This window comes from Rhinatrema bivittatum, chromosome 2, assembly GCF_901001135.1.
Source record: "Rhinatrema bivittatum chromosome 2, aRhiBiv1.1, whole genome shotgun sequence".
NCBI lineage: Eukaryota > Metazoa > Chordata > Amphibia > Gymnophiona > Rhinatrematidae > Rhinatrema > Rhinatrema bivittatum.
The window spans coordinates 168,635,655-168,649,456 of NC_042616.1; the positions used below are offsets into that span (position 1 = coordinate 168,635,655).

At 44.2% G+C, this 13,802-nt stretch overlaps 1 protein-coding gene across 2 annotated transcripts in view; it reads right to left on the minus strand.

Moving 5' to 3' along the window:
• The window catches only part of LOC115084243 (lanosterol 14-alpha demethylase), a 64,492-nt gene that overhangs the window by 14,664 nt on the left and 36,026 nt on the right, over nt 1–13,802 (minus strand). For both annotated transcript variants that reach the window (XM_029588848.1, XM_029588849.1), the window contains exons 4-6: nt 10,578–10,704; nt 2,901–3,075; nt 1,054–1,173 (exon numbers count right to left, since the gene is read on the minus strand). In XM_029588848.1, the coding sequence (XP_029444708.1) occupies nt 1,054–1,173; nt 2,901–3,075; nt 10,578–10,704 (422 nt within the window). The remainder of the gene's footprint in view (nt 1–1,053; nt 1,174–2,900; nt 3,076–10,577; nt 10,705–13,802) is intronic.

A 13,802-nucleotide genomic window follows, 5' to 3' on the forward strand; every position in this document is an offset into this window, starting at 1 on the left:
GTAAATGCATACTGAAACTAAATAATGAAGTTTATGTATATTTTTTTCCTGAACAATTAAAAATGTTCATAGATTCCTGAAAAAGGTTGCTCCTAACCTCAAGTAAGTCCCATAACCCAGGAATAAAGAAAAATGGGTAGATAAGCATGTTATGCTTTTTCTTGGAAATGGAATGTTTCTTCTATGGATTATTTAGCTCCTTTATTTATGTTAATCTCCTAACCCTTACTCCCAGCAATTTGTGGTCAAGGTAAATAATGAATGATTTCTAGTATGAAATTTATTATACTTCATGTTAAAACAGTTTCTTTGTTTCTTAACAAAGTATTATGACTTTGTAAATATTGAGGAAAAACTTAATAAATAATAAATTGAAAAAAAGACAAAAGAAAAAAAGACAGCTAACAGCGCTACCAGGACATCTATTCATTTATTCACCTTAATGCCACTGAACAAACCAATCCCCATTCAACACAATCCTCAACAGGGACTGGTCTGTTCACTGTCAATTTTCCTCACAAATCAGAAAAGCTAATATTTCTAAAGCACTAATAGCCACCATACACTGCGCTATACAGATACATAAGCAATATTTTAAAAGTTTAGGGGCAATTTTTAAATACTCCTTCCCTTACCTTGTACAAGAAAGTTTCTCAACTAAGCACAATCCTGCTTTACATGTCCTACTATTAAACAGAAGCACTGATCTGTCTGATTTTCTGTGATTTTATAAATTTAACATTTTTATATACCGGCCTTCATGAAAAAAATTCATATCAGGTCGGTTTACATGTAACAAGGGGTATAACTTAAACAACCATATAACAAGAGGCGAAAGATACATATAACAAGGAGGTATTAACTTGGAGGGCTAGGATAGCCGGAAAATATAGGACAGCATAACTGAGTAAATTTGCATGTAAATTATGTGCTTTCATCACTCGGTATTTAATGATTTAATAAAATTCGACAAAAACTTGGCACAAATATTTTCAAATTTTAACACAAAATAAAAAAAAAATACAACAAAACAGAAGCACTTGTTAACCCTACTTGTAAGTAGCATCTAATAAAGTCTGCAGCATATCATCCTCGCTTGCCCCCGACTGCCTGCGTGCCTGGATCACTTTATAGAAGATCTTCTTGATCTCTTGATGGGCTCTGTCCCTGCGCCTATAATCCAAAACAAAATAAACACATGTTTGTGCACCAGCAAAACGTTCTCAAACTGGTTTTGAAACGTGAGTTTATATACGATGTCTGTGAAAATAAAATATAGCTTCTCAAAGGGAAGAGGAATAGCCTAGTGGTTAGAGCAGTGGGCTACGAACCAGGAGACCACGATTTGAGTCATGCTGGTGCTCTTTGTGACCTTGGGCAAGTCACTTTACCCTCCATTGCCTCAGGTACAAAAACTTAGATTGGCATAGGGAAATACCTACAGTACCTGAATGTAAACTGATGTGATATGTCAGTATATAAATAAATAAATAAATAAATATTCCAGGAACTGAAACACACATTGGTTCCGATGGCCTTAGTGCAGGGATGTTTATCATTCCTTGTCTTGCAGTCCCTGCTTTATTATAGTTACCAAAGGGTAGGACTAAATGAAGGCTGTAATCTACAACCTGTATGTTAAAAAAAAAAAAAAGTCACATGGGAAGATGTGCTATCTTTACTGGGAGCAGAGCTGCAGGTGTGCCTTGTAACAGGAGAGACTGATTTGGCAGGTTATCAAGCCCAACCTGAAAGCTAGAATAAACGCAGAACCACATGATTGTTTATAAGTGTCTCTAAGCTGCTAATATTATTTCAGCAATAATAAATATTTATAGTCCTGTAGAAATGTACAGTTTGACATTCTGTAATCATTTTAGTTTTTTTTGGTTTTTTTTAGTTTCAGAGATAGCCCTTGTATATGCTATAAATTAAAATGTAAATAGCACTTCTAGCTGGCCTGGGATTGCCATTCACAGGAACACGCTTCCTGAATCTAGGACAAATCTTGGGCTGTGTGTCGAGATTAAACTCAGTCATAGATTATTGTGGCGGTTACAAATAGCTGGTGAGGTGCTGAGTCATAAGGAAACACAGATAGCACCTTCAGGAGTGTCTTCAGTAAATTATTCAAGTTGTGCCCTCTTCACCACAGAGGTAAGTTATTCTAGATAAGCTTTCATTCACCTGTTCCTTTATTTAAAATAAAATGAATAAATAAAAAATGGGGAAAATAAAACTAAAAGGAGTCTGTACTGTGTTCAGTCATTCACTGAAAAGTTCAGGCTAGGCTGAAGTGATATGGACCTGGGATATGGTCCATACGTAGAGTCCTTCGTTTTCAGTTTAAACCGATTTTCACCCTAAATTTTAGAATGTTTAAAAAAAAGCTGCTTCAGAGATGCAGATGCAACGTTTCAAGGCCTCCAGCCACTGTGGGCCAAAGCACATGCTGTGTTTCAAGTCCCACTCCCTACCAGTGACTGCGCTTATCCTTCAGTGCCACCCATGCTGGGTTTCAAGTCCTGCTTCCTCACCCCTAAAGCAAACAAAGTACTGGCTGTCTGGTGCCATGAATATGTTTCAAGCAGGCCCTGTCCACCTGAAGCACCTGTTTTAATATATCATCCTGGCTTCTGTCAACCAAAATAAACTCCGATATTTACCCGGAAAAATGAGTCATTTTTTGCATCTGATTTTCTCCTGTTTTTTTTTTTGTTCGTCATAATAAACCCTGATAAATTCCTGGGAAAAATAAAGAATAATGAAAAAAAAAAAAAAATGAAGATCCCTACCCATGTGTTACACTTCACTGCTCTCACCAAATATTGCCATTGCTTGCTTTTATGTGCAGTGACAAAGATAAAACTTGTCATCCTTCTTGGCTTTCCTTGTAATACCTGAAGCTGGGCAGTGGAAGCCAACCAGGCAGGAGCCAGGCAGCATGAGTGAATCCCCCATCCAGGTCCGCATACAACTGTGCCACCTTCTCATTCAGCTGCTCTCTGATCTCTCTCCCATGTAAGCAGCGGCTAGCTGTCAGGATGATGAGCTCTGACAGAGCCTCAAACAGGTCTAAGGAAGTGACGCAGACAGACCGACCATTAATGAAACAAGCCTGGGAACAATTAAGATTATGCATTTTTATATTTCTGTGCTTCACTTGACATTCTCATTAAGAGAAAAAAAAAAAAAGTGCCCAATGACTATGAGAAATCCCATCTCTCAAACATACAATGGTTTTGGTAAGCAACTCTCTCAGGATTAGACAGACAGAAAACAAAGGAAAATTGGTTCTTACTTGCTAATTTTCGTTGCTGTAGTACCACGGATCAGTCCAGACTCCTAGGTTCTGTCCACTCACCAGCAGATGGAGGCAGAAAAAGTTCCAAACTGACTTCGCCCCTTCCGTGAGGTGCACCTACAGTATGTCGTTATTTAAATGTATCAAAGCCGAAAAACTAAAAAACCCAACTAAGCAGCAAACTGCAAAAAACGGGAAGAACATTCCATAAGAACCAGGCTCACTGACCCAAACGGCAGCAGAGCACCAAACATAGAAATAACATTATATAAGAAAAATACTTATCTGTAAAGTAAATAAAAAGAACAAGTGGACTCTCGTTTACCTCCAAAACTGAAATGGGCGGGACTCTGGACTGATCCGTGGTACTACAGGAACGAAAATTAGCAGGTAAGAACCAATTTTCCTTTCCCTGTACATACCCGATCAGTCCAGACTCATGGGATGTACCAGAGCTCCTTTACAAAGGGTGGGACCCAGAGAGTCCCGCTCGGATGACCGCTTCACTGAAACCCCCAGAGCCTGGGGCTTGAACATCCAGGCAATAATGTCTAGCAAAAGTATGTAAAAACTTCCAAGTCACCGCCCTACAAATCTCTTGTGGAGAAACTTGCTGACACTCCGCCCAGGAAGTTGCTTGAGACCGAGTAGAGTGAGCACGATGACCAGACGGAAGCGATCGACCATGAAGTAAATATTTGTTTATTTTATTTATTTTTAATTTTTTTATATACCGAAGTTCTTGTAAAAACTACAAATCACTCCGGTTTACATAAAACGATGAACTGCCCTAAAGGGAAAGTGGGCTTTACATGGAACCATAGAACAGTTGGAACAATATAACCGAATGTTAGTTTAACATAGTAATAAATAAATATAATATGTACAGTTTAACTATTTAACGTGGAAATAATGACATATTAAAGCTACAATATATATACAATAAAAATATGAGGAACTTTTAGACTCAGAGATTGTTGTACAGTTGCAAAGTCATGATAGTAAAACTTGGTGAGGTATCCATAATTTGGGGGATACCTCATATTTAGGAAGTCCTCCCGTCTAAGTAGCATTGAGAGTCTGGGAAGGCTTGTTGGAAAAGCTGAACTAATAGCTTCTTTTAGCCAACGGGCTATAGTAGCCCTAGATGCTTTGTGCCCTCTTAGGGCCGCTCCAGAGCACAAAAAAATGGTCCGACAAGTGGAAACTATTAGTGACCTCCAAGTAACGCAATAGACTCCGCCGCACATCTAGCTTTCTCAAATCTCTAGAATGGGGATCTGAATGATGAGAATCAGGAAAAGATGGTAGATCAACTGACTGATTCAAGTGAAAAGAAGAAACCACTTTTGGAAGAAAAGACAGAACAGTCCTCAAAGAAACTCCTGAATCTGTAATTCTTAAAAATGGCTCTCTACAAGATAAAGCCTGAAGCTCCGAAATCCTACAGGCTGAAAAAAAATCACAACGAGAAAAATCACCTTTAAGAGTAGCCCTCTTTAGAGGCTCAAAGGGCGCAGCACAAAGAGCTTTAAGAACTAAATTCAAACTCCATGAAGGGCAAGGATTTTTGAGAGAACGCCGCAAGTGTTTTGCCCCCCGAAGAAAACGAGCCACATCAGGATGGGATGCCAGGGTAACTCCTTTTATCTTCCCACGGAAGCAACCTAGAGCTGCCACCTGTACCCTGAAAGAGCTGCAAGATAAGCCCTTAGCCAGACCAGCCTGCAAAAAAGACAAAATGTCAGGAATCAAAGCCCGAGTAGGAACCACCTGATTCTCCTCACACCAGGATTCGAAAACTCCCCAAACCCTAACATAAGCTAGGGAAGTAAAGGTTTTTCTTGACCTGAGAAGCGTAGCGACCACTGCATCAGAATAACCCTTATCCTTGAAGCGCCACTTTTCAAAAGCCATGCCGCTAGAGAGAAGCAATCTACCTCTTCCAAACAAACGGGACCTTGGCAGAGAAGATTTGGAAGGTTCCGAAAGCAAAGCAGACCATCCACTATGAAGTTCACAAGGTCTGCAAACCAAGGACATCTCGGCCATTCCGGAGCTACTAGAATCACCTCCAAGGGATAAGATTCTATGCGCCGAAGAACTTTGCTGATGAGAGGCCAAGGAGGAAACACAGCAGAATGTTCATTGGCCAGGGAAGAACCAAGGCATCGACTTCTTCTGCCCCTGGCTCTCGACGTCGACTGAAGAAGCATGGAGCCTTGTAGTTCCGGAACATTGCCTTCAGGTCCATGCTCAGCGTGGACCACTTTTCGCATATGAGATGTGTCTTGCAAAACTGACCAGCATCTCATTGAATGCAGGAAGTGACCCTTCTTTTATAGTTAAACATACAGTATTGCTGAAACTTCTAGAATTACGTGACTGCCCAAAGACTCATTTACAGAGTCACATCATGCTGTTGTCATGACAACCTATCCCTGAACTGCCCTGACAAGTTCTCTCAGGTGTAGCTCATTTGCCCTCACTCTCCAGATAATCCTTTTGTCCTGTTAATTATCTTGTCCAGTGAGATAGTGCCTGAAGCTCCCGCCTTTGGTTTTTTCGTTGTAACCCCTTGAATAGGCCTCCCTTGTTGGTGCCAGTATGTCTACCTGCTCAGGGACATTCTGCAAGTCATGCTCAGAAAGGCACTCAGAGTTCATTCAGCTCTGACAAGCCACAGAACAGCAGAGGCGTCTGGGTATTTTCCTTCTCCTTTGTTGGTTTGCTATTCAGGCATTCTCCTCATTTCCCTCTTCTGCCACTGTCACATGGCAAAATGGCACACCCAAGTACCAGAGGTGAAGACAGAACAGTGAGAAGTGACTATGGCAAATGGGCTAAATATGTAAGCTAACAACTAACCTTGTGTGCGTGTTGTTATCCCTCTAGATTCCCCCTTAAAGTAAATGAGACTCATAGGCAGACATGTACTCATGAATTGACAAATAATAACAGCAGATGAAACGCCCGCTCGGATAGTTCCCAGTCCCCAGGATCTAGACGATGGCGACTGAGAAAGTCTGCTTGAACATTGTCGAGCCCGGCGATGTGAGATGCTGCAATGCGAAGGAGATGATGTTACATGGAATAGACTTAGTTTTTGGGTACTTGCCAGGTTCTTATGGCCTGGATTGGCCACTGTTGGAAACAGGATGCTGGGCTTGATGGACCCTTGGTCTGACCCAGTATGGCATTTTCTTATGTTCTTATGTTCCACCCGTGCTATCAACAGCTGAGCCTCGAACGCGACCAGTTGGCTCTTGGTTCCCCCTAAGCAGTTGATATAAGCCACTGTTGTCGCATTGCTGGAAAGTATTCCGACTTCCCCTGAAAAAGCGGTAGAAAGGCCTGTAAGGCTAGCCTCACCGCTCTGGTCTCCAAACGATTGATCGACCAATGAGATTCTTCTGCCCAAAGTGGAGGCCATGGAGCCTAGAACCTGTAGATATTGCCAGACTCTGGAAGGAGACTTGGACAACAAGACCCGAATCAGACACTTTATTTTGATGATCCGTTGCTCCGTGAGAAAAAAAAAAAAACTTTCCCCCGCCAGGTGTCGAACAGGGCTCCCAGAAACTCCCAAGGACTGGGATGGTACTAAGTGGCTCTTCGCCGGGTTGACAACACAGCCCAATGACTGCAGAAGCTGAAGAACTCGAGACACAGTCAAGCGACAAATGTTCAAGACTTCGCTCCATTGAGCCAATCGTCTAGGTAGGGATGAACAAAGAATCCCTCTTTTCGGAGTTGTGCGGCTACTTCAATCTTTATTTTGTTAAAGGTCCTGGGTGCCATGGTGAGAACAAAAAGGAAGAGTGCAAAATTGGAAGTGGTCCCCCAGAATTGAGAACCGCAGGAACGTCTGATGGTCGGACCAAATTCCTATGTGAAGATATGCTTCGGTCAGGTCCAAAGAAGCTAGGAACTCGCCTTTGTGAACGGATGCCAGGACTGCTCTTAAGGTTTCCATGCGAAACCTTGGGATTCTCAGACATTGACTGACTCTTTTTAGGTCTAGAATGGGACGAAATGTGCAGTCGCTTTTGGGTACCACTAAGTAGATGGAATAACGGCTCTTTCGTTGCTCCAATGGAGGTACCGGCACAATGGCCCCAAGCTCTCTTAGACGATGTAAGGTGTCCCGCACCGCCTGACACTTTTGAGTGTAAGAACATGGAGACACGAGAAAATGGTCGTGAGGGCGCCGTACAAAATCTAAGGCGTAGCCTTGTTTTATCACAGTAAGGACCCACTGTGTTATTTTGGCCCACTCCTCGAAATAGAGAGACAATCTGTTTACCACTACCGGAACAGAGGAACGGCCTCATCTCATTGAGAAGTTTTTGCTCCACCAGAGGACTGGGAGGGACCAGGTCTCCCATAATGACGTCCTCGAAAGGACTGAGGCCAAGATTGTTGCCTAGCTGGCTGTTGCCGAAAAGAAGAACCTGAAGAGCAAGAGGAGTGAAACCTGCGGTTTCCTCAGAAACGAGATCTGGAAGATAACGAACCCCTTGTCTTGGGCCTAATCCTCCGGCAGACGATGTACCTTATTTTCTCCTAAGGAATTAATCAAGTCTTCAAGATCTTTCCCAAAGAGAAGTTTACCTTTAAAAGGTAAAGATCCCATTTGAGCTTTGAAGGAGACATCCGCAGACCAGTGTCTTAATCAGAAAAGTCTGCAGGCAGAAACAGCCGAAACCATCGATCTGGTTGAGGTACGTAACAAATCATAAAGAGCATCAGCACTGTGAGCAGCAGCGGCTTCCAAACGCCCTGCTTGAATAGCTTTGGATTCAGAAAGAGAAGAATTATTCTGCAGGAGCTGAACCCAGCAGAGCCCTGCACTCAAGGCGAAACTGCTGCACATAGCAGAACAAACACCAAGAGCCGAAACTTCAAAAATCTTTTTTTAGTTGAACCTCCAACTTACGATCCTGAAGATCTTTGAGAGCTGTAGTACCAGTTACCGGAATAGTAGTCTTTTTGGTAACTGCAGAAACGGCTGCATCAACCTTTGGAACTCGTAAAAGGTTCAAAGCATCCTCAGGCAAAGGATATAGCTTATCCATGGCCTTGCTGACCTTCAAACCCAAGTCAGGAGTATCCTATTCTCGAAATAAGTATGTGACTGAAAGATGAAAAGGAAACGACAGAGCTGGACCACGAAGCCCAACCATGACCAGGTCAATGGAGCCCATATGAGAATCCTCTGGCGGAGGATCAATTCCCAACTCCTCAAGGACAGCAGGAATGAAAGAAATAAGCTCATCTTTCCTAAAGAGGCGGACCACCTTAGGATCATCGCCTTCGACCACGTGGGGACCTTGAGATGGTAAGGGATCCTGAGCAGAATCAGGATCTTGAGGAGGAATATCACTTGAGTCACTCTGGTCGGACTCTGAAGAATCAGTAGACGAATCAGGTAAAGACCGAGACACAGGAGTCCTAAGAGAGAGCTTTTAGTTCTAGGAACATCCATCCCCCGCAAGGATTCGTTCCTTTTGGAAGTTGCTTTATGAGACAGCGGTACAGAAGGAAATCATTTCAGGATTCTTTTTAGAGGACTTTCTGGCCTTGTAAGCTTTATGTAAAAACATAAGCCTGAAAAAAAGGAGCCTGAAGTCCTCTCAGGACTCTCCTCACCAACAGCAGCTGAATTAGTAAAAAAAGTCACCTCCCTCTGAGGCTACCCACTCATTTTCTATCCTTTTACCCCCTCCATTATTGAATTGACTCCATCTCCCCCTCCTTCCGCACCTAACCCACCCTGTTTTCTTTCTATTTACTCCATCTGCTATGGAGGTGACCTTAAGAAATGATGTAAATAAGTACTCCGCCTGTATAGTTGTTAATTAAGGTATTGCTGTACATATGTTTTTTATTCTTACCGTTCATCATGGTTTTCTCCTGTCACTTCTCGCTCTTCTGCTCTCTATCCTTCCCGCTGCTCTTGCCCCCTGTCCCTCTCTCCTCCCTTCCTGCCTGCTCCCCTCTTCCCCCACCGCGTTCTTGTATTTTCTGATTTCTTTGAGTTATTTGAAAACCGGCGTGATGTGTCCTATGAATGTCGGTATATTAAAAGTTCATAAATAAATAAATAAATGCTATGGAGAAAGATGAGGAGGAGAAACCCACCCCCCCCCCCCCTCCGCTGCCAGCGTAGCAACAGGAACAGAGCCAGAAATAGCATCAGTAGGAGCAGGAGGGAGTCTGCAGCAGAAAAACGTGGGCGTCCCAGTTTAGCAGGGCGACAGAGGAAGAAATGACACCACCAGCTGCCCCTGAAGATCCCTCCCCCCCAGGAAGGTAGGAGGAGCATAGGCCGGCACGGGAGACTCTCGCCAAGCCGGACCGCACGGCATTCTCACAAACGAGCCAGCTGAGGAGAAAATGCAAGTAAAAGAAAAAAGCCTGCTAACCGCCCAAAAACAGCAAAAAGGTAATGGAGAATCTGCCCGACAAAGAATTTACTTCAAAAACAAAGAAATAATTAATTCTGTAAAAATTTATTTATTTTTACGCTACCTGAATGAAGCTGGGTCCTCTGCTCCGCGGGGTGAGTGAACCGGGTTCCCCGCTATCATCCCAAAGGCTGCAGCCAACTGAGGCCAAGGGTTCTCAACCCCTAAAGCCAAATGCTTCAAATACCAGGGAGGATGGTCCCCTCAGGACCTGCCAACTCCCTGAGAGGCTAGCCTCCGCTTACCCTTCTTGGGTTTTTTTTAAACTAAAGTAAACTAAGAAATACTAAAAGAAATGTTAATCATTACAACAGAAAACTAATTTTTTTTTAAGCCAAGAACCGGACTGTAGGTTTTGCACCTCCACCATCTGCTGGAGGCAGAAAAATACTGATGTACTGTAGGTGCACCTCACGGAAGGGGCAGAGTCAGTTTGGAACTTTTTCTGCCTCCATCTGCTGGTGAGTGGACAGAACCCAGGAGTCTGGACTGATCTGGGTACGTACAGGGAATTAACAATACATGTGAACACTGCCGATTGGATATTTGTTAATTTGAAGAGCCAATAATTAATATTTAAAAAACAATCTGTATTCAGAATACACTGACAAGAAAGATTCCCTCACCCATGGGTGCAGTGGATGCTTGAGCACCCCCCAGTATTGAGCTAACTCCTTCACTACATCCAGGGAGAGAATTTGTAATGTTTAGCATCCCCAATAATTTGGAAAACTTGACTCCATGCCCTCTACCTAGACTCTGCATTGTATAAAGAAGCATCCATGCTCTTAATGGATCCTTACTTCTCTCCCCACTCTCTCCCCATCGTTCAAAGTACTCCTTCGTTTCTTCTTCTATCACATGCACATGACCCTTAAACTGAGCTATATTCAACCCTGTCTTCAGCATTTTCTTTTGTTCCAGAAATACCTGAAAAGGAGAAAAAGGAAAATTGTAAAATGTGCTTGGAGTGCTAAAAAGCAACAGTCAAATATGAAGAAATAAAAAGTTGTTACGATTAGCACAATTTATAAAAACAGGTTTAATATGGTCATGAAGGAAGGTTTCTTTCCCCTATTTTGCACGAAGATGCACAAGTGCAGTGTGCACTTTTGCTGGGCACTGGCTTAAAACAGGCAGCAGAGGGATCCACCCGAAGGAACTCTGGTCTGCTCTGAAACTAACCAATTACGTAGTTAGGAAAATTAAAAGCTCTGGGCCAGAAACAGGAAGAAGATGGTGCTTAACTGCTAATTTCCTTTCCTTGAGTCTTGCTAGACTAGTCCCTTGTGTGTGTGTGTGATTTCCCCACCCACCAGCTGATAGAGAGAGAGGACCAGTCCTTTTCTATCGTGACCTCCCCCTTGGTTATAGGGGCAGTGTAGGCTGGGCCTTTGCCAGTATCCTTCTGTTAGAGAAGTCATAACAAAAGAAAAACCCATATATCACAGTCAAAAAACTAAGATCAAGTGAAAGATAGTGTTGTAAGTTCTATCCAGAAAGCCATGAAGAAGGGGAGGAAGACTATGTATGAACAATGTACATCATACTTACCCCCCTCATCATATTAGAGAGCAGTATCGTTACCACTCCCCTGGATACACGGCCTCGGCAAGGAGGGAGGGAGTTTGCAATACATGCCAGCAATCTGTGTTCCTGGGAGGGTCCTAGATTGGTCCAGCAGGTCTCAAGGAAAGGAAATTAGCAGGCAAGTACCAATTTCTTCTCTCTTATCTTCCTACTAGATATGAAAATTGGTTCTTACCTGCTAATTTTCGTTCCTGTAATACCACAGATCAGTCCAGAAAAGTAGGTTGTGTATCCCTCCCAGCAGGTGGAGTCAGAGAACAATTAGAACTTTGGGCACTGCTACATAACAAGAGTGCCACCTGCAGTCACTCAGTATTGACCTGTACCCAAGCCCATGCTAACAGAACTAAATAACGAAGGGTAGCACCCAACCAAATTTCCAGTCTACCACTTCGTCGCTGGCAAAAAACAAGACCGAACAACTGCTAAAAACTGCTCCATGAATCATGTCTGCAAAAAAGGAGCTTCAACAATAAAAAAAAAACTTAAGCAGGTTCTGACCAATTCAGTCTTTCGGTATCTGAAGAAAAGGGGTGGGCCTCTGGACTGATCTGTGGAATTACAGGAACGAAAATTAGCAGGTAAGAACCAATTTTCATTTCCTGAACATACCCAGATCAGTCCAGAAAAGTGGATGTACCCAAGCCACTCTACACTGGGCGGGAACCCGAAAGACCCGCATGAAGCACACTCTCCCCGAAGGACGGTTAATCAGAAGCCTTAACGTCCAATCGGTGTTTCGTAAAAGTGTGAATAGACGACCACACCACCACCCTACAGATCTCCTGAGGTGACAGTAACTGTCACTCTGCCCAGGAGGTAGCCTGAGCCCTAGTGGAATGAGCTCTGAGATCCAAAGGCACCTGACGCCCTCGGGCTACGTATGCCACGTAAATCCACAGAGATATCGTCGCCTTTGACGCTTTGTCCCCCTTCTTTGGGCCACCAAAGAGAACGAACAAATGATCAGAACGTCTGAAGTCATTGGTAACCTCCAGATAACACAATAAGGCGCGCCGCACATCCAAAAGATGAAGGTCTCTGTTCTGAAAAGACTCCCGGGACCAGTTAGGGAACCCCAGAAGCTCCACAGTTTGATTGATGTGAAAGGCTGAAACCACCTTAGGGACAAAGGATGGAACTGTACGTAACGATACCCGATCATCATAAATCCAAAGAAAAGAACCCCGACACGACAGCACCTGCAACTCTGAAATCCAACGGGCCGAGGAAATGGCCACCAAAAATACCATTTTCAAAGTCAGATCTTTTAGGGAAACTCCACGAAGAGGCTTGAAAGGAGCGCCACATAGAACTCGCAGGACTAAATTCAAACTCCAATCCAGACACACCGAATGGATGGGAGGGCGCAAATGTTTGACCCCCTTAAGAAACCGAGAAATATCCGGATGCGCTGCCAGCGAACAGCCGTCAAAGTTTCCCCGCAAGGCACCTAGAGCTGCAACTTGTACACGAAGGGAATTGAACGCCAAGCCCTTAGCGAGGCCCTGTTGCAGAAAGTCAAGCACCCGAGGAACATGCACCGCTAAAGGGTCGCAGGAACGCTGTTGACGCCACGTCTCAAAAAGCTTCCAAACTCTCACATAGGCCATAGAGGTGGCTGGACGTCTCGCTTGTAGGAGGGTGTAAATGACTTGTTCTGAATAACCCCTCAAGCGTAAACATTGCCTCTCAAAAGCCAAGCCGCGAGAGAGAATCCTCCCGATCTGAAAATATGGGCCCCCGATGGAGCAGATGCGTTAGATGAGCCAGCTGAAATGGACCCTCTAGAGCCAAGCGTACCAGATCCGTGAACCATGGACAACGTGGCCACTCCGGCGCCACCAGAATCACTCTTCCCAGGTGCTGCTCTATGTAACGGAGAAGCCGACCTATGAGGGGCCAGGGCGGGAAGGCATACAGCAGAATCCCCGTGGGCCAAGGACACATGAGAGCGTCTATGCCCACTGAGCCCTGTTCTTAGCAACAGCTGAAAAAATGAACTGTTTTTGCATTCGCCTGCATTGCCATCAGATCCAGCTGAGGAGTTCCCCATCTGGCACAAATGAGATTTCACGCTTCGAGAGATAGTTCCCATTCCCCTGGGTCTAGTTACTGACAGCTGAGATAATCGGCATGCACATTCTCTACTCCCTCGACATGGGATGTGGCAATGCCCTCGAGATGGCACTCCGCCCAAGTGAACAGAAGACTTGCCTCCAGTGCTATGGTGGGACTTCAAGCCCCGCTTTGCCGGTTGATGTACGCCACCGTTGTTGCAATGCCCGAGAAGACTCGCACCATTCTGCCCTGGATCCAGGGAAGAAACGCCCGCAGGGCCAGACGTACAGCCCTGGTCTCGAGCTGGTTTATGGACCAGGATCTTTCCATTGCCGACCAGAGCCCTTGGGCGGACCTGTCTGCACACACCGCCCCCC